Source organism: Vipera berus (assembly GCF_964194415.1).
Source record: "Vipera berus genome assembly, chromosome: 6".
In the NCBI taxonomy this organism is placed as follows: domain Eukaryota; kingdom Metazoa; phylum Chordata; class Lepidosauria; order Squamata; family Viperidae; genus Vipera; species Vipera berus.
Window position 1 is genome coordinate 76,390,403 of NC_138208.1, and position 18,169 is coordinate 76,408,571.

Below are 18,169 nucleotides of genomic sequence, written 5' to 3' on the forward strand. Positions count from 1 at the left end.
TAATTCAGGAATGGGGAACTTATTATCCTCCAGATACCATACAACTTCTATGATCTCAAACTATTGGCCATACTGGTTGAGGCTGGATTCCAACCACTGAATACGGCAATACATTTCCTATGTCTACATGGATAGTGGGGCCTTGGGAGATTTGGGCTGTTTATGTTGAGGATTGTGCCTTTTCTGATCAGGTTGCTTTAGTTATATAAAATCTTTTTCCAGAATCAAGTGTAGAGCTGGTTATGGAACAACAGATTAGAAAACAGGTTGAGAAAAAAGGAAGCTTATAAATGGATCAAAATCAAAGGGTGTCCCTCAGGTCTGAGGTCTGTAGTTCTGCAGAAAGATCTCCCAGTCAACTGCAGTGTGCATCATCCTGCAAGGAAAATCAAAGGTTAAGGACTGTTATATATATTATCCATCCCAACACTGCTGATGGAATTTAAAGGAGGTAAATTTAATAAACTCATGAAATATAAACATATGTTTACCCACCTCTTTGCCCAAAATGTCTCCCAGAGCTATTTGTATTAAATTGATTTAAAAAGAAGTGTTTGCATTGCATTTTTCCAGTACTAAATTAAATGATTAATACACACACACACACACACACACACACACACACACACACATCATAAGATTCTATTTTAGAAGTGGCAACTTTATCCAAGATTCTCCTGGAGAAAATCTATCTACATCAGGGGTGGGCAACTTTTAGCAGCTTTATGACCTATGGACTTCAACTCCCAGAATTCCTGAGCCAGCATGGGATTCTGAGAGTTGAAGTCCACAGGTTGTAAAGTTGCCATAGTTGCTCACCCTTGAGCTATATAGTCCTTGAGAGTTGAGACTGATTTGCTACCACGTAATCAATCAATGAAAATCATGCAAAGCAGAGCAAAGTATTAGAAATTAGATATGAGGTAAGAAAAAAGAAAAAAAATGACTAAATCTATTTTACACCACCATTTTTCACTGTATCTTTATAAAATGCCCTTGCTTCAATTACATCAGTATTCTGATTCATACATCTTTTTTGTTGTTTCAACTCTTAAATTCTCTCACCTGTGGATTTCATTAGCTCCCTCCAACCACAATTTTCTCAATCTTCCTCTTCTTCCTCCTCTCATTTCATTCACTCTTCCTTTAAGCATTTTTTTCCCCAAGTCAGTCCATATTCTTTCTCTCCATATGGCCAAACTATCTTAATGGGCTTCGTTGGGATGCTTTTATATTCTATCTCGATTCATTCAGTCCTCATTTATTTTTGAGCCCTTATGTTCTTTTAGCATGCACACTGCTTTTATGTAACCCCCTGATCTCAAATACACAGCCCTTTTCACTTCTTTTGGCATCCTTTCCCCTCAGAAGCCTACATACCACCTTCTACTTTTCTATCCATTTTAAAAATTTCTCCATCCATTCTCCCAATGGATATTGATAATACATAGCCAAGTTAATTTTTCTCAACTAGCTAACCAGACAGCTGAAAGCTGAAAGAATGGGGGGCGGGGGAGAGAAACAGGGCACCAAGAAATATCAACTTACTCAGATGAAGAGTTAGATAGGATTCCATCACCTTCTTACCCTTTCAAGAGTCAGTAGAACCTCCGTCCATAAGAGTTTGGATACAGTCCTGTCTTCTGCACCCCAAAGGCTGTAATGAAGATGTTGATAATGACTGTGATGAAAACTAGGACTGTGGTAATATTGTTGAGCAAGTCCAGACGCTGCTGTTTTGCCACATCGTTCAGATTCAGTCGAGCTATAAGCATTAAATCCAATCTGGTCAAAATTTCAGACAGAGGTACTCTGTTTTCGTGACCCCCTCCCTCCCTTCAATTACAGGAGCCTTTTACTAAGACTCAAAAAACATTTTTTTAAAAAATCACAAAAATGCGTTGGATTATTTTATGATTTCTTGAGTATTAAGGTGATCTTATTTTATTTTTCTCCAAAAAGATGTCATTCCCAATCCTATATGTGATTCCTCCCCCCCACCCCTCTACAAAACAGTGATATGTACTGCTAAGCTTGTAAGCCGCCCTGAGTCTTCGGAGAAGGGTGGGATATAAATGGAATTTAAAAAAATATATGTAAAAGCTGAAAAACAGGGTTTTGATCAGGTACAGTTGCGTGTCTTTACTGGTATATTTATAGCTGGATCAAATATTTCAGAAGCAAATTACATCTCCAGTTATCTCTCCTCCTTGAATTTCTCACTGCCTAGCAAAGAGGAGAATGCAAAACAATACATTTCCTTGATGTAATATAAGTTTACACGACTCTTAAAATAAAATGTGCATATGGAGAACAGGTCACAGGAAACATGTGGCCCTTCCTGATTACTTCCCCCCTGAAGAGCAGGATTTGCTGTCAAGCAAATGACATGTGTATCTAATAGCAAAAGTGTCTTGGTGCTTGGTGATCTAGCCTAGCTGCAATTTTCAACAAAGTTTGTTTAATTGAAAACCAAATGCAACTCTCCATCCAAAAGGGCCCTAATTGCTTTTTAAGAACGGATTAGATGACAGTGAACCATTGAAAAAAAAATGAGTCACTTTTTGGACCCCCGGTGGTCGGAGTTTTTAAGAAGCTGAAAGCCAAAGGGAGCAGGATCCATGCATGTTGGGAATGCTAACAATCATCCTCTATATATAGAAGAGAGTTTCTATTGATACAGCAGGACTGCAGCTGTATGGAGCTCAAGTTCATGACCCTGTCATGCCTTTCAATGCCAAATACATAAGGAGAGAAAGACAGGCTGCTTTTATCATGCAAGGGCACGAGGGCGGTGGCGGGGGGGGGAGCAAGGGGAGGGAGCATGGAGGACCATCCCAGACAGTTCCGGACACTGCGCCCTCTATATATAACCACAGAGATACAGAGAAATATACTAGGGCGATTACAAAGGGAGAGAAAGAACCACCAGGGTGGTATATTTATTTAAGAAATGGGGTCAGTGCAGGATGGTGTGTAGGCAGTTTCAGTTGCAACATGCAACAAACACATCCGTAATTTCATTGCTGCTGACAGCAAGTATCAAAGTCTTCCCAACAAGAGCACTGTGATGAAAATTTGATTGCTCACGGTGACCTGGTTAATTGTAGGCTTCCAAGCTATCTGCTTCAATGGAAAAGCTTAGCATTGTTTAAGGCTTCGCTTCTCATCAACTCCAGCTAGTAGAGACAAGGACTGATAGAAACTGTAGTTCAACAGTCCTGGGGAGGCAGCAAGCTCGTTATTGACATATCTGTTGGATCTTAAATTGTGCAAATTTTAAAAATGGAATAAAACAAGAAATTGGAGATCCCCATTTTGTTTAAACAGGAGGAAACTATCTTAATATCAGTATCAAAAATTTCAGTAGTTCTTAGATTACAGCTTATTTAGCTAACAACTATTCGTACTAATATACCAATACTAAAGTAAGTTTCATTAAAACATATTTTCAATGCCCTAAAATTATTATAATCTAGGAATAAAGAATTATATATATTATTTTTTCTTTTCTTTGTTTTATATTTGGACTTTTATATTCTTTTGAATGATCTCCCATTACACAAAATTGATGGCTGGACAACAAAAATTAATTCCTCATGGCCTGCCTTATTGCTATAAGGATGATATCACTCAGTGAACTGAAAAGTTGAAGTTACTTGCAGTTTATGAACACATTGCTTATAGATGTAGATTATATTTGGATGGTTACAATGAAATAGAATGTTCTTCACTGAAACCGATATTAAAATGTTCTTATATACATATAGGAGAACCCCTTACAGATATAATATTTGCTGTTATAGTTTTGCTCCTTTCTCCCATCTTTCTTTTTTTTGCTATGTTTTTTCTGACTAGTTAAATAAAGGCTAATATATAAATAAAACAGATGACAAAGTGAGCTGTAGGTAAGAGAAATCATTTGCCAATCAGTTTTCTCAACCATTAGTTCTTTCCACAATTTGTATGCACCAAAGAAGTTGGAAGTGAACTTGCAGCAGTCTGGCTGTTGACCACATGGAAACTGCAGTCACAAATCCCTAGCCCAGGGGTGTCAAACCCAATTGCACTTTAGGCCATAGCGTGATGTATCAGGACTTTTTTTGCCTTTACAGGGCCAAGGTGGGCATGGCCTGCGCAGGCCACATCTAGCCCGCAGGCAGCATGTTTGACATGCTTGCCCTAGCCCAGGGGTAGGCAACTGACTCAGGAATTCTGGGAGTTGAAGTCCATGAGTCATAAAAGAGCCGAGGTTGCCTACCCCTGCCCTAGCCAGTAAGCAATACTAGCATTTCTGAAGGCCACCACATTGGAAAAGGCTGGTCTTGAGTAATTCTGGCGGCTAGTTTTGGCATTTGCATTTTGGGACTGTTCACATGCGGTAGCTACTCTTGTAAATGATATAAATGACTCAAACAATTCAACCACAGTTTGAAACAAAGAACAGGAAAGCTCTCCTTATATCTGCCCATGAAACTAAATGCCTGCAATAAAAACAACCTTACCCATCACAATAAGGAGAATACCAATGGTCATCTGGAAGAAGAGGGACACACTGATGAGAACTATCAGAGCCACATAATAGTAGAATGAAGGTCCCTGTTCCAGGACTGCCTTCAGCTGTGTAGCATTAGCCATAAAGAGGGCCACGTCCAGCATGCTCTCCGCCACACTTTTCTTGGTAGCATAATGGTTGATGTTGATCACACTTTCCCTGCTAAAGCCGGGACTAGAGGCCTAGAAGAGAAGAAAAACCATTAAGATTCAGGAAGGGAAATGACCTTGCCCTTCTGCTATAGGTAGATGCACAAAATGTTCTTTAGATGATAGGCAATACCACCAAAAGGGCAAAGGAGTCCTCTATTAGCCAAAACAAAACTAGATCATGGTCAATGACCAGAATTCCAAAAACAGATAACACTGCATATATTAAAATCAGGCTCTATTATCTTTTTGCAGCCTGACACCCTCTAAATATATTGGATTAAAAATACAAAATGCATTTACATATATGCAACATGCATTTGCAAATTAAAAATACAAAATACATCCATTTTTTTTCTTGTTATTTGTTTGCACCTTAACCTATTTATCCTGATAAATGAGAGTGAAAGATTCCAGTAAATGTTGGATGTAATGCTGTTTATAGCAGCCCATAGTCTTTGTCACAGTATGCCTCAGTTCATTGTATAGTCTTTGCTGCAAGTGCTATCTGGAGAGTTTTTGAGAGACCTGGATGGAGAACAGCAATAGCACCTAGATTTATATATACCTTCATAATGCTTTATAGCCCTCTTTAAGCAGTTTACAGAGTCAGCATATTGCCCTCAACAATCTGGGTCCTCATTTTATCGACCTCGGAAAGATGGAAGGCTGAGTCAACCTTGAGCCAATCAGGATCAAACTCCTGGCAGTGAGCAGAGTTTGCCTACAATATTGCATACTAACTACTGCACCACCAGGGCTCTTGTGATGTCTCCTGTGTCTTTATTCGACACACCTACAGTATCTTCTCTTGGTATGCCATATATTTTTCTCCATTGTTTTTTTATTCTCCACTGAAATCAATGACCCAATAAACAAGGGCATGTATAGAAACCCAACAAGCTGAAATAACTCACGACATCATTTTTAATGTCTTTGTTTTACTGCTTCAAGAAACAACATTCATGTATTAGTAATGGTCAAATCTCCTTGGGACTTGTTTTTTGCTTGTCACAGATTTGCACTGTCACCTTTTTGGGCCTCCCAATCTATCCTAAGCATACCAAAATATCTGATTATTCTACCGAGGAAGATTTCACAATGAAACAGAAGCTACCATTAAGAATGAAGTTTGGAGGAATAGAACCATTCAGAATAAGAAAGGTCAAAAATGCACATTGACCTTATATCTGTTTAACTTGCACAGGAAATACAGTACAAGTTGCAGTATCAGAAGAAATAGCTGAGAAAATCAAAATTGGAGACTAAAAGTTACAAATCTCAGATATGGAAAAGACAATACTTTGACAGATGAAAATATATCAGGCTCAAAAGAGCTCATTAGAAAAGTAAAAGTGGAAAATGAAAAGAGTCAAATATTTAAAAAAGACAAAGGTAATGCCAATCTGTGCACATATGATGAATTTATTATGTTCAAGAATGGATTAAAAATAGACGGTATGCTAGATACATCAAAAGATTAATCCCAAAGAGGTAGGAAATGATAAACTTAAATAAGAGTCTAAACCTTAGAGCCTCTTGGTGAGTGAGAAGGACATTTTATATATAATGTAAATAAATAAATAAGATCATCAAGGATCAGACTACCAACAAAGATAGGAATAGTTAAAGGAAGACTTTCTTAGTGGAAATTTATGGCTGTGAAAGCAAGACACTGAGAAGAACAAAAGAATGAAAATAAATAGTTGTGAATCATGTATTTGGAAATGGTTTCTAAGAATATCATGAACGGCTGGTCAGTCCTTGAACAAATAAAGACTGACTACTCTTGAGGCAGTGATCAGTAAACTTACATACATTTGGGCATGTGGTGCAAACAGGTGATGAACTAAAAAAAAATGAGTCTGCTTGTAACAGTGTGGGAAATACAATAAGGTGAAGATAACAGATAAGGGGGATGAATGAGACCAAGAATATCACTAGAACATTCCTGGAAAAACTGTACAACATAAGTAGAGGTTGTTGAATTGGAAAGCATTTGTCCATACAGAATAGTCACACAATCAGACCCACCTCAGAGTGGCTAAAATCTCTCTGTAACCTTTCACCAATTGGAGGCAGCCAAAGTACCACGGGCTTGCTTCGCTGGAGGTTGATCATGTTAGTTTATGAGAGCAAAACATCAGAAGAAGTCTAGTGACATCTTTTCCAACAAATTACATTGAAAGGTATTCACTTTCATGAGCTACAGTTCATTTCAACAGATACATACTGTCTAGGTAGTCCTTGCATGCGACCATAATGGACCCTGCCCATCTCAGTCATAAGTTGTGAGAATCATAAAACAGAAAAATTGGACAGTGAAGCAGGCAGTATATATAAACAAAATGGGTTGGTCACATGACCAATCTGATTTTACAGTCCTTTTTGTGATGTTTATTAAGTGAATCATCACATTAAACAAAGCAATGGTTCATTATGGGTGCAGTTTGGCCAAAAACTAGAAATGCTGGTTTTGGCCAAAACTATTGTAAAATGCCATCATGTGACTGCGGGATGCTGCAAACAGTTACAAATGCAGCCAAAATTCAGTCACAGGACAATGAGAGGGTGGAACTTTAAATCCGGGTTGTAAGTAGCCCCAGGATAAGTCTGTCATAACTTTGAATTGTTGCTAAGAGACCGGTCATAAGGTGAGGACTACCTGTAGTATGGTTAAACTGAGGTGGGATTTAAATTGGGATAAGCCGGGGGAAAAAGACTGATTATGCAGATACAGCTAAAACAGATCATGAATACCTTACTATTAATGTATTAAAAATCCATTGCATTTGTTAGGATCATCTGAATTTGTCTGAAAGCTGCTACTGAAGTCGCCCAGCAATTTCTCACTTAATAGTGTTGTTAATAAACTCCTACTTTTCTAAAACACTCACTTTCAGGTCTGCAGCAGAATACCGTAGCAGGTTAAAAAGCTCTGATATCATTTTGTCTGAGCTTTAAGTTCTGGTCAAACTTTTGATCATTGTATGCATTAATTGCTTTGCACAAAGTTTATTCCTTTTGTCCTACACAGAATTCAGAGAGACACTGCTGGCAGGTGACCTTGGAGGTCTTCTAGTCCAACCCCCTGCTCTGTCAGGAAACCCTATACCATTTCAGACAAATGAACTCTTCTTAAAAACTTCCAGTGTTGGAGCACCCACAACTTCTGGAGGCAGGTTGTACCACTGGTTAATTGTTCTAACTGTCAGGAAATTTCTCCTTAGTTGCTAGGTTGCTTCACTCTTGATTAGTTTCTGTCCATTGCTTGTTGTTCTGCCTTCAGGTGCTTTGGAGAATAGATTGACCCACTCTTCTTTGTGGCAGCCCCTTATGGGCTTTTTAGTCTTGTGTGCATAATTGTTAGGGCCTATGCTTGTGCTGTTGGTGTAGATGTGGGCAGTGGCATAGCGTGGTTTGTCAGCACCCGGGGCAAGGCAAGTAATTTGTGCCCCCTAACCGCACCGCACGCCTGGTACCCCCCCTCCACAGTGGGCGGCGACCCGGCGGCTCGGATTGGATTTGCACAGGCAGCACTGCAGTGAGAGAGAGTGAGTGAGCCAGGCAGGGGCAGAGAGCTGCGAGTGCGAGCGCACCCCCCCAGATGTTGCGCCCGGTGCGGCCGCCCCCCCTGCACCCCCACGCTACGCCACTGGATGTGGGGACAAAATAGACAACTGGCTTTGTTGCAGGGAGCCAAACCAATTGTACTACTGTTAGAGAAAAATAGGTAACATTCCAAAAGATTTCCTGCAGGGGTATTTTAATCAGGAATGTGGAGCCTCCACCCTTTAACTGTTACACTGTGGGAAAAGAGATCCTTGCAATTTCTAACAAACTTTTTCTTTTGCCATTACCTCTTTCTTAGGGCTGAGTGAAAGTGACCAGTCCAAGGTTACTTATGATGGGACTAGAACTCACTGTCTCAATGTTCATTACAGCTTTGCATTGTCATCCATGCACTTCAGATTTCTCAGCAGGCATAACAAAGAACCATCTTACATCACTATAAGTCTAATTAATACTTTTGGGTTTTTTGGTAAACATATTAGTTGTTGGTCACTTCTGCCCATCAAAGCCCTTTTTTATTATCTACAGATTTTTAAAAAAAAAACACAATTGAAAACTCTAAAGCCAGGGCAGATTGAAACTGACAGTGTCATGCCATTCTACTTCTTTTAACATCCTATTGTTCTTACATTTCATGACTGGCTGAGCACAGACAGTCTCTGTGGTCACCTGGCCACCAACATCTCATTGTGGAAAAGGACCTTTCAGGGCCAAGTACAGCTAGATCAGATGAACTGCCTGAAACTGCCTTTAAGAATATAAGAAAGTGGTCTACATTGCATCCCGTGCCGGTTTTTCTTACTGCTCATCATCCACTCCAATGATAAAAATATCCATTGCCCAGTTGATTGTGATTTTTTTCAACATAGTACACTAAGCCATGCCGTGCCTGTCCATGATTTGTAAATGGTTTCATAAACTCTATGCCTTAAGCCATGAATAACATTCATGTAACATGCTAAACTACATTTTGATTTATTTTCATCATAGGTAACCCCTCTCTTTGATTTCTACTCACAGGAGCTATTTTATAGTGCGGTCCTCCATTACTGGAGGCTTTTAAGAAGAGACTGGACAGCCATTTGTCTGAATTGACATAGGGTAGTGGTTTTCAACATTTTCTTCACCACAGACCCCCTTTAAATACCTTTTGTGGCACAGACCATGGCCACTGACCCTCAAGACTTAAGATTTAAATCATAACATTTCTTTAAGTCTTTGTGGACCCCCTGTGACAACATCACAGCCTCCCAGGAGTCTATGGACCACAGGTTGAGAACCCACTGGTATAGGGTCTCCTGGTTGAACATGGGATTGAACTAGAAGACCTCCAACGGCCTTCCAACTCTGTTAGTCTGTTGTTCAGTAGCTGAGACTCACACCAAAAAAACCCCTGCTAAACTTATTTTTTAAACAAGTCTCAATGACAGCAGAGCTAAACACAGGAGAAGCTGGTGAGATTAAAGTTCAATAAATCTGTCAAAGGCCTTATATGCCTTGCTTTGTTTTACTTTCCTCTATTCCTAAAAAAATTACAGGCAACTCTTCATGGGCAACACTTCTCATCACAACTGGTTTTTTAAATATATTGAATCTGTTTACACTAAAAACTACTTTACAATTTGAAAAAAACTAGTAAAGTCTGCTAGCATCTTTAAGACCATAAAACAGTTTATACCAACACATATAAGGACAGAAACGTCCTTATATCAATAGTAAAATAATAGTGCTGCTACTCATCTGGAAGTTGTTACCAGATGCCAGGGGAGACCACTCCTTTTTTTGAGTTATTCCAAGATCTAAATCTGATATTACTTCATTTTTTGTGACTTAAAGGAGGGAAGGAAGGGGGAGAGGCAAGGACAGCAGGAGAGGAGCATGTCCAGGAAAGAGAGGAGGGAGAATCATATGAATGATAAATAATCTTCTCCTCTTTGAGAGTATTTGCTGGCAACTATCAAGGCACTTTGTTAAGAGGCCGTTAATTCCAAGTGAGCCTCTGTGGAATGCCAAATCAAACAGAGAGAGACACCCCGTCAATCCACACAAAGGAAACAAAAGAGGCAGCATGTACAACTGGGCGTAGGAGTCCGGGATCCTTAAGGCTGCACAATCAGACAATGAATGTCTGAAGATGATTATACAGAGACTATTCAGGGCTGAGGCCTCATCTTGAATGTGAGCCATGAGCCAAGGGGCAGAAGAAGAATGTAAAATGCCCTGGGTTGCAAAAAAAAAAAAAGCTTGTTTTGACTTCCCACAGCAACAGTTCAACACAAGGGAAAACCATCTTTTTAAATGCATAAAGGTAGTCTTCCACTTACAGCCATTCATTTAGTGACTTTTTGAAGCTATAACAGCGCTGAAAAAAGTGACTTATTTTACACTTATGACCGTTGTATCATCCCCGTGGTCACATGTTCAAAATTTGGATGCTTGGCAACTGGCATGTATTTATGACAGTTGCACTGTCCCCTGGGTCATGTGATCATCATTTGTAATCTTCCCAGCCAGCTTCCAACTAACAAAGTCAATGGGCGGGGGAGCCAAATTTATTTAATGACCACATGATTCACTTAACAATTGCAGTGATGTGCTTAACAATCGTGGCAAAAAAGGTTGTAAAATGGGATAAAACTCACTTAACAACTTCCTTGCTTAGCAAAGGAAATTTTGCGCTTGGTTGTGGTCAAGGATTATCTGAATATCCCAAAGATGCTTTTTCACAAGGCAACTGGACTTTCTTGTTTTTCTTTGAAGACGTTTTGCTTCTCATCCAAGAAGCTTCTTCAGCTCTGACTGGATAGTGGGGAATGGAAGCTGAAAAAGCTTCTTGGATGAGAAGTGAAACATCTTCAAAGAAACACAAGAAAGGCCAGTTGCCTCATGAAAAAGCATCTTTGGGACAACCATGACCTGGATGACTGAGAACCTCCATAGATGATTACCTGAATACCACTCAGGTAATCTCTAATTTATTCCAACAGGCCTATGCATTATAAAGTGCCTTTCCCAACTTGCTGTCCTTTAGATGGGTTGGACTACAACTCCCAGAACACCCAGTCCATATGGCTGACTGGAGGTGTAGTCCCTATATATCTTCAAGACACCAGATTGAAAGCTGACTGAGAAGCTACACTTCCTTCCTTCATATTGTAGGGGAAATGATGAGGTTGCATTGTAAACTATCTTGGCCATACATGCTACAGAAAGGTAGAATATAAATAAAACAATTAGGACACTGAGACTTCTCTTTAAACCATCAGGGTATTCCCAAATAGCCTATTCAAAAGTTCAGGGACTGCCAAGCACAATGTTCAAAAGTTCCAAAGCATAATATTATATTAATGGTCATATGATGTTCTTCAGAAAAAAAACACACAATGTGTCTTTTGAGAGTCCATGTTTCATTAAATAAAACACAAATATTAAGCCATAAATAGTTTCAGCTGAATGTTTTGTGCCAAAAAAAGTTACCCTAAGCCTACGATCATGGATTGTCTTCAAAGCACTTTTGTGGGATTACGGAGTACAAAAAATCACTTGGCTGAGATGGTGGCTATAGAAATTGATTAAATAAGCATATAAATGAAAAGAATGGCAAGACATGCCCTCAGTTGTAAGGTAGAACTCCCCACCCTACCCAATGGCTTGATGGGCACCCCAACATTAGGACAGGGAAGCTGCAGTGTTTGAGATAATGCTTTTTCTTTGGGATCAGCTAGCTCAAATGGGGTTCCCACAAAGTAGAAACCTTCTAAGAAAATAATTGTAATACTGAGAAACTTTCTGACATAGAAAGAAGATTGGCATGTCTCCCTGCTGAAAGTTGTTGAAATTACAGCTGTTTACATTTAGACAACAACCAGGAAAGATTGCTTCAGACCTCACATGAGTGCAACCCCCACCTGCTATTCATTAAAACCAAACTTTTTTTTTCTATACAAGCCTGGAAAAAAGGAGCTACTGCTTTAAGAGTCACATTAAATTGAATGATTCTTTAAGCAGCAGCAACTTTTTCCCCCCAGCCTTGCACAGAAGCTTATTGCAAGATTTAACACATTGCTTCAGGCTCATTTTCAGGGCTTGTGCAGCCTAAGAAAAAGCAAACCTCTGAAATTTAAGTCTTAATTTTCTTAGAAAGCTTTCATGTAGACACCCGCTCCCCCAAAATGTTGATTTTTGTGAGTACTGTCATGAGGAGAGAGAAAAGTTGCTAATGGTGATCAAGAAAGAGTTGAAGAGGGTCCCCTAATGTCAGCTTAAGCAAACACTGTTTGATGAATTTTAGTTCTGCCACTCATCTCATTGACACATTCGGCAGAGCAACTGGAAATACATGACAAGAACAAGTCTTGGCTGGGAATTTAAAGTGTGCAACTTTTCAAGAACAGGTAAATCAAGACGAAAGGATGTTGGCGGACAGGTTTATGGCCTGTACTTGGCAGGCAGCAAAAGCCAGCAATCATTCCCTAAGAATTAAGTGGAAACTAACTCTCGATCTTTATATTCACCTCTCCATCAGTTTTCTAGGATGCTGGAACAGAACTACAAGCAACAAACAAGAAGAAGAAATGGATTTGGTTTTCCAGGAAGAATCTAGATTTACTACATCCAGGTTTTTTAGCCTTCAGGAAACCCTGAAAGACAGTTAATTTCTATGAAGGCAAAAATAGCAATAGCAATAGCACTTAGACTTACATACCGCTTCACAGTGCTTTACAGCCCTCTCTAAGCAGTTTACAGAGTCAGCATATTGCCCCCAACAATCTAGCACCTCATTTTACCGACCTGGGAAAGATGGAAGGCTGAGTCAACCTTGAGCCAATTGAGAATTGAACTGGGGGCAGTCGGCAGAATTAGCCTGCAATACTGCATTCTAGCTGCTGCACCACCACCATTCAGAACAATCTGATAAATTAGTGAAAAGAGCTGAAAATGATACATTTTTTTTTAAATTTTAATTCCATTTATATCCTGCCCTTCTCCAAAGACTCAGGGCGGCTTACAAGCTTAGCAGTAATGACATTTTTCAAATAAAAAATAAATTTTGCTGAAGAAATGGAAAGGTATAGGATGGGAAATATCTGGCTAGGTTAATAGTATTGCTAAAAAGTGGACTAACAGATGAGTTAGCAGTGCGAAATAGTTGCAAAACAGGAGAAATCAATTTCAGACTGCATCCATTTCTAAATCACAGGATGTAATATTTTTGCTTTACGCTGTGTTGCTTGGAATCCACCTCCTTCATTATCTCCAATTCAGGATACCACATTTAAGAAGGAGTGTTTGAATTTGCAAAATTGCAAAAGTTTGGTCAGAGAAAAAAACAATTAAAGCTCTTTTTGAAAGACTGGAAACCTTATATGGACTTTTTGCTGAAAGAAGAAGGGAAAGACACGATGATTTATGGATGTGAAGATTAAGAAAGATATGGATTAAATGAGGGGCTGAAGGAGTCTGTATAATATCTAACAGGGAAGAAAGTAAAATTGTAATTATCTGTTTAAAAAAATGGTTGGCAGTCCCATATGCATTCTTTTATCTTTAATTTTTTTCTTTTTCATTTCTTGTACTTTTCTGATTTTCTCTTCTTTCAATATCTTTTATTCTCTGGAAAAAATATCAATAAATACAAATAAATTGTATCAATAGCCTGTTATTTTGCATGGTGACTTGTGAAGAGAAGGTAAAATCTCTCTGGACCACCTCGATTGTACAGTATAAACACACACCCCTTCCATAAGGCAGCCCCTTAGATATTGGAACACTGCTACTATCATGTCATCCCCAATTCTTCTTTACATTAAACTAGACATACCCAATTCCTGCAACCATTGTTCATGTGTTTTAGCCCCCAGTCCCCTAATCATCTCTGTTGCTTTTCTCTGCACTTTTTCTAGCATCTCTACATCTTTTTTATAACCTGGCGACCAAAACTGGATGCAGTATTCCAAGTGTGATCTTGTCAAGGTTTTATAAAGTATTTCTAACACTTCACATTTTCTTGATTCTATTCCTCTGTTAATGCAGCCTAGGACTGTATTGGCTTTTTTGGCAGTTGCAGCACACTGCTGGCTCATATTTAAGTGATTGTCTACTAGGTCTCCAAGATCCCTCTTGCAAATAGTACTATTGACCTATTCTATACCTGTGTATTTATTTTTTCTTGCCTAAATGTAGAACCTTACTTTTCTCACCATTGAATTTCATTTTGTTAGCTAGGGCCCTATATTCAAATCTATCAAGATCCTTCTGTATTTTGAGCCTATCTTTTGGAGTGTTGGCCATTCCTTCCAGCTTGGTGTCATCTGCAAATTTGTTAAATTCCTGTTTTATCCCCTCATCTAAATCATTGATGAAGATATTGAAGAGTACTGGGCCTAAGACAGAGCCTTGCAGTACTTCATTGCATATTTCCCTCCATGCATTGATGTCTGCAAACCTGGAGTTGCTCTACTACAAATGCATTACTCAATACAATAATCAAAACAGAATCTTCAGTCATTCTTAGCTTTGCCACCATGCATAAAAGTCTATGGAATTAATACGGATCCTTTCAAACAACTCATGTAGAATGTGGACTTTTTCTGGAATTCTTCAAGATTACATAGCTATTCCTAGTGGTCTCAGGCCCTGACAAGCTAATTTTGGCAACTGGAAAGTACAATAAACTTCACTAAGTTTGTATTATTATTGTTATGTATGGGGTAGGAGCAGCAGCTCTGCAGGTACCACCAGGTGGCGCTGTGCTGTGGTTGGATTGGCTGAAGGGTTTTCGGCAGGAGATTCGGATGGATGGATTGGCCAGAGTGATACCTGGCTAGGTATATAAGGGGTCCAGGTAACCCCCTTTGTTCAGTACGCGCCTACCACTAATAAAGAGCTGTCATGCGGTACTCATCCGTTTCTTCCTTGCCATGCGGTCCAGAACCCACTACACAATAGTGGCAACGAGGACGGGATGCTGTTTCGCTCAGAGCTGAATCACTAGCTGAAGTCACTAGCTGAAGTCACTGGGTCGGAAGAAAAGAGTTCTTCCCCGAACCCTTGCCGGAGCAGCATCTTAGACCGGTCAGACCATGGCAAAAATCACTCAGATCTGTGAGTTCGACATTCACCAGCCCGAGCAATGGGAATCGCACCTGGGCCAGGTTGAAGGGTACCTCCCCATCAACCGAATTACTGAGGATCGCATGAAAGCGGTGGCGCTACTGTACATCAGCGGGTCTGCTGTTTACGATGTGGCAGTTGGGTTGTTCGCCCCGACGCCCATCACATCCATTCCCTACCGCAACCTCGTAAACAAGCTGAATGGGCATTTTATGCCTAAGAGGTCTGAGATGTCCTGGAGATTCCAGTTTGTCCAGTGGATCCAGAGGCCAGGCAAGTCAACAACTGACTTCATTGCGGACGTGCGACAAGCTGCTCGTCTTTGCATGTTTCCTGACTTAGAAGACCGCCAGCAAGATTGTATCACGTTTGGGCTGAATGATAAGCGGCTGTGACAGAAGCTGCTCACGAAGCCGAAGATGAGCCTGCAAGAGGTTTTGGACAAGGTCCAGGCACATGAAGCGGTCAGTGGCGACGGTCAAACAACCCACCAACCCAGGAGCTGCTCCGGGGGATCAGTGCACCAGGAGAGCACTGCGTACGGCGGAGCGGACGAAGATGAGGCAGCAGAGATCGACGCGGTAGATCGGAGGCTGGCACAACAACAACTATCGCGACCGTGGGTAGACCAGGGGGCTCAGCAGAGACCGATGGCATTGCAGAGAGCTGCTGGTGGGGCCGGTGCTGATGCTATTTCGGGAGCCGGAGCAACCAGTCTTAAGTGTGCCGGCTGCGGGGGGAGCCATGCAAGAGTGACCTGCAGATTTCACTCGGCTAAGTGCCAAATCTGTGGGAAGACAGACCACAGTGCTATGGTCTGCCAGAGCCATCAGAGGAATGAGGACGCATTGCCAAAAGGTACTGGGACACCCCAAAATGTGACCTCCAACACCATAGTGAATCTTAAGGCTGTTTCCCACTTGGGGGTCCATCAGCTACTCACCCCCAAAATTATGCTAGAGGTCCACTTGCAGGGCATACCCTGTAAGATGGAGCTAGACTCTGGAGCCGCTGTCTCAATAATCTCTGAAGAGACCTTTAAACAAGTGTGCGGCCGGAGCAACCGATGGGCTACTTTAAGACCGACTAACCTAAAACTAACTGACTTCCAGCATGCTCCCATGAAAATTAAGGGGGAGGCCACACTGTCAGTGGGGTTCAGGGGGTTCCATGGGGACTTGGATGTGTTGGTAGTTAATGGCCGAAGGACTAGTCTAGTGGGGCTGGACTGGTTCAGGCCTCTGGGCATAGGAATCTCAGGGATCCATAGGGTCCAGGTCACAAGCCTCGAATCCGTCTGCAAAACGTTTGCAGACATATTCGAGGACAAGCTAGGCACATACACGGGGCCACCCATCAGGTTTAAGCTAAATCCCAACATTATGCTCATTAGAATCAAACCCCGAAGGGTTCCCTTTGCCCTTAAAGGTAAAATAGAGAGGGAGTTGGACAGGCTAGTGGACCAGGGGGTGTTAGAGCCCGTGGAAGGGGGTGAATAGGAGACCCCTATAGTTACCCCGCTAAAAGCTAATGGGGAGGTGAGGATCTGCGCTGACTACAAGTGCACTGTGAACCGGGCCCTCAATTCGCATGCTTACCCGGTTCCGACAGTCAGCCACATCCTCGCCTCTCTTCAGGGAAGCGCCATTTTTGCAAAGCTAGATTTGGTGCAAGCGTATCAGCAGCTCCTGGTTTCCCCAGAGACAGCTGACGCGCAAACCATAGTAACACACAGAGGAACGTTCAGAGTTAACCGTTTACAGTTCGGTATCTCTGTAGCTCCAGGGATTTTTCAAGAAGTGATGGAGAAAACTCTGAAGGGCATTCCAGGAGTATGCCCTTACTTTGATGATGTCCTCATCTCTGGAAGCTCTGAGGAGGTATTGGCTGAAAGACTGCAGGCTGTTTTAAACAGATTTTGCTCTGCAGGGCTCAAACTTAAAAAAGACAAGTGCAGCATAGGGGTGACATCTACTGAGTTCCTTGGGTTCAGAATAGATGCCAAGGGGGTTCATCCTGCTGAATCCAAGGTGAGGGCAATAAAAATGGCCCCCACTCCAGAAAACAAGGGGGAATTACAAGCTTTCCTGGGGCTCCTAAATTTTTATCATTCATTTCTTCCACGTAAAGCTGCCATTGCTGAGCCTCTACACAGGCTCCTAGATAAGCAAGCTGCTTGGAATTGGACAAAGAGTCATGAAAAAAGTTTTAGGGAACTGAAAGAGCTACTGTCCAGTAACTCTACTGTCACCCACTTCATAGAGTCAAAACCTATATGCATCACATGTGATGCATCCCCATACAGAGTGGGTGCTGTACTGAGCCATCTTGAAGACAATGGGGACCAAGTGCCCATTGCCTACTACTCACGCGCATTGTCCAGGGCAGAAAGGAACTATGCTCAAATTGACAAGGAGGCCCTGGCCATAGTGGCTGGGGTCAAGAAATTCCATGATTACCTCTATGCAGGGAATTCACCATATTCACAGATCATAAGCCTCTGTTGGGTTTGTTCACAACAGACAAACAGATACCTCAAATACCCAGGATGCTTAGGTGGTCCATATTCCTATCTGCATACTCTTACAAGTTAGTTCACAAACCAGGGAAAGAGATGGGCCATGCAGACGGATTAAGCAGGTTGCCTTTAGACAGGGCTGAACCTGATCCAGCAGCGGCAGCCCAGATACTGTCCATTCAGGACCTTCCAGAGTGCCTCCTGCAGGCAAAAGACATAGCTGCTGAAACAGCAGCAGACAGAGTCCTATGCAGTGTGCAG

The 18,169-nt window shown here is 41.2% G+C and overlaps 1 protein-coding gene across 1 annotated transcript in view; it reads right to left on the reverse strand.

Annotated features, from left to right (window-relative positions):
- Positions 1 to 271: 271 nt before the first annotated feature.
- Positions 272 to 18,169, reverse strand: part of NINJ2 (ninjurin 2) — a 79,677-nt gene continuing 61,779 nt past the window's right edge. The window contains exons 2-4 of the mRNA XM_081332045.1: positions 4,506 to 4,737; positions 1,588 to 1,765; positions 272 to 376 (exon numbers count right to left, since the gene is read on the reverse strand). Of these exons, the coding sequence (XP_081188171.1) occupies positions 1,599 to 1,765; positions 4,506 to 4,737 (399 nt within the window). The 3' untranslated portion in view covers positions 272 to 376; positions 1,588 to 1,598. The remainder of the gene's footprint in view (positions 377 to 1,587; positions 1,766 to 4,505; positions 4,738 to 18,169) is intronic.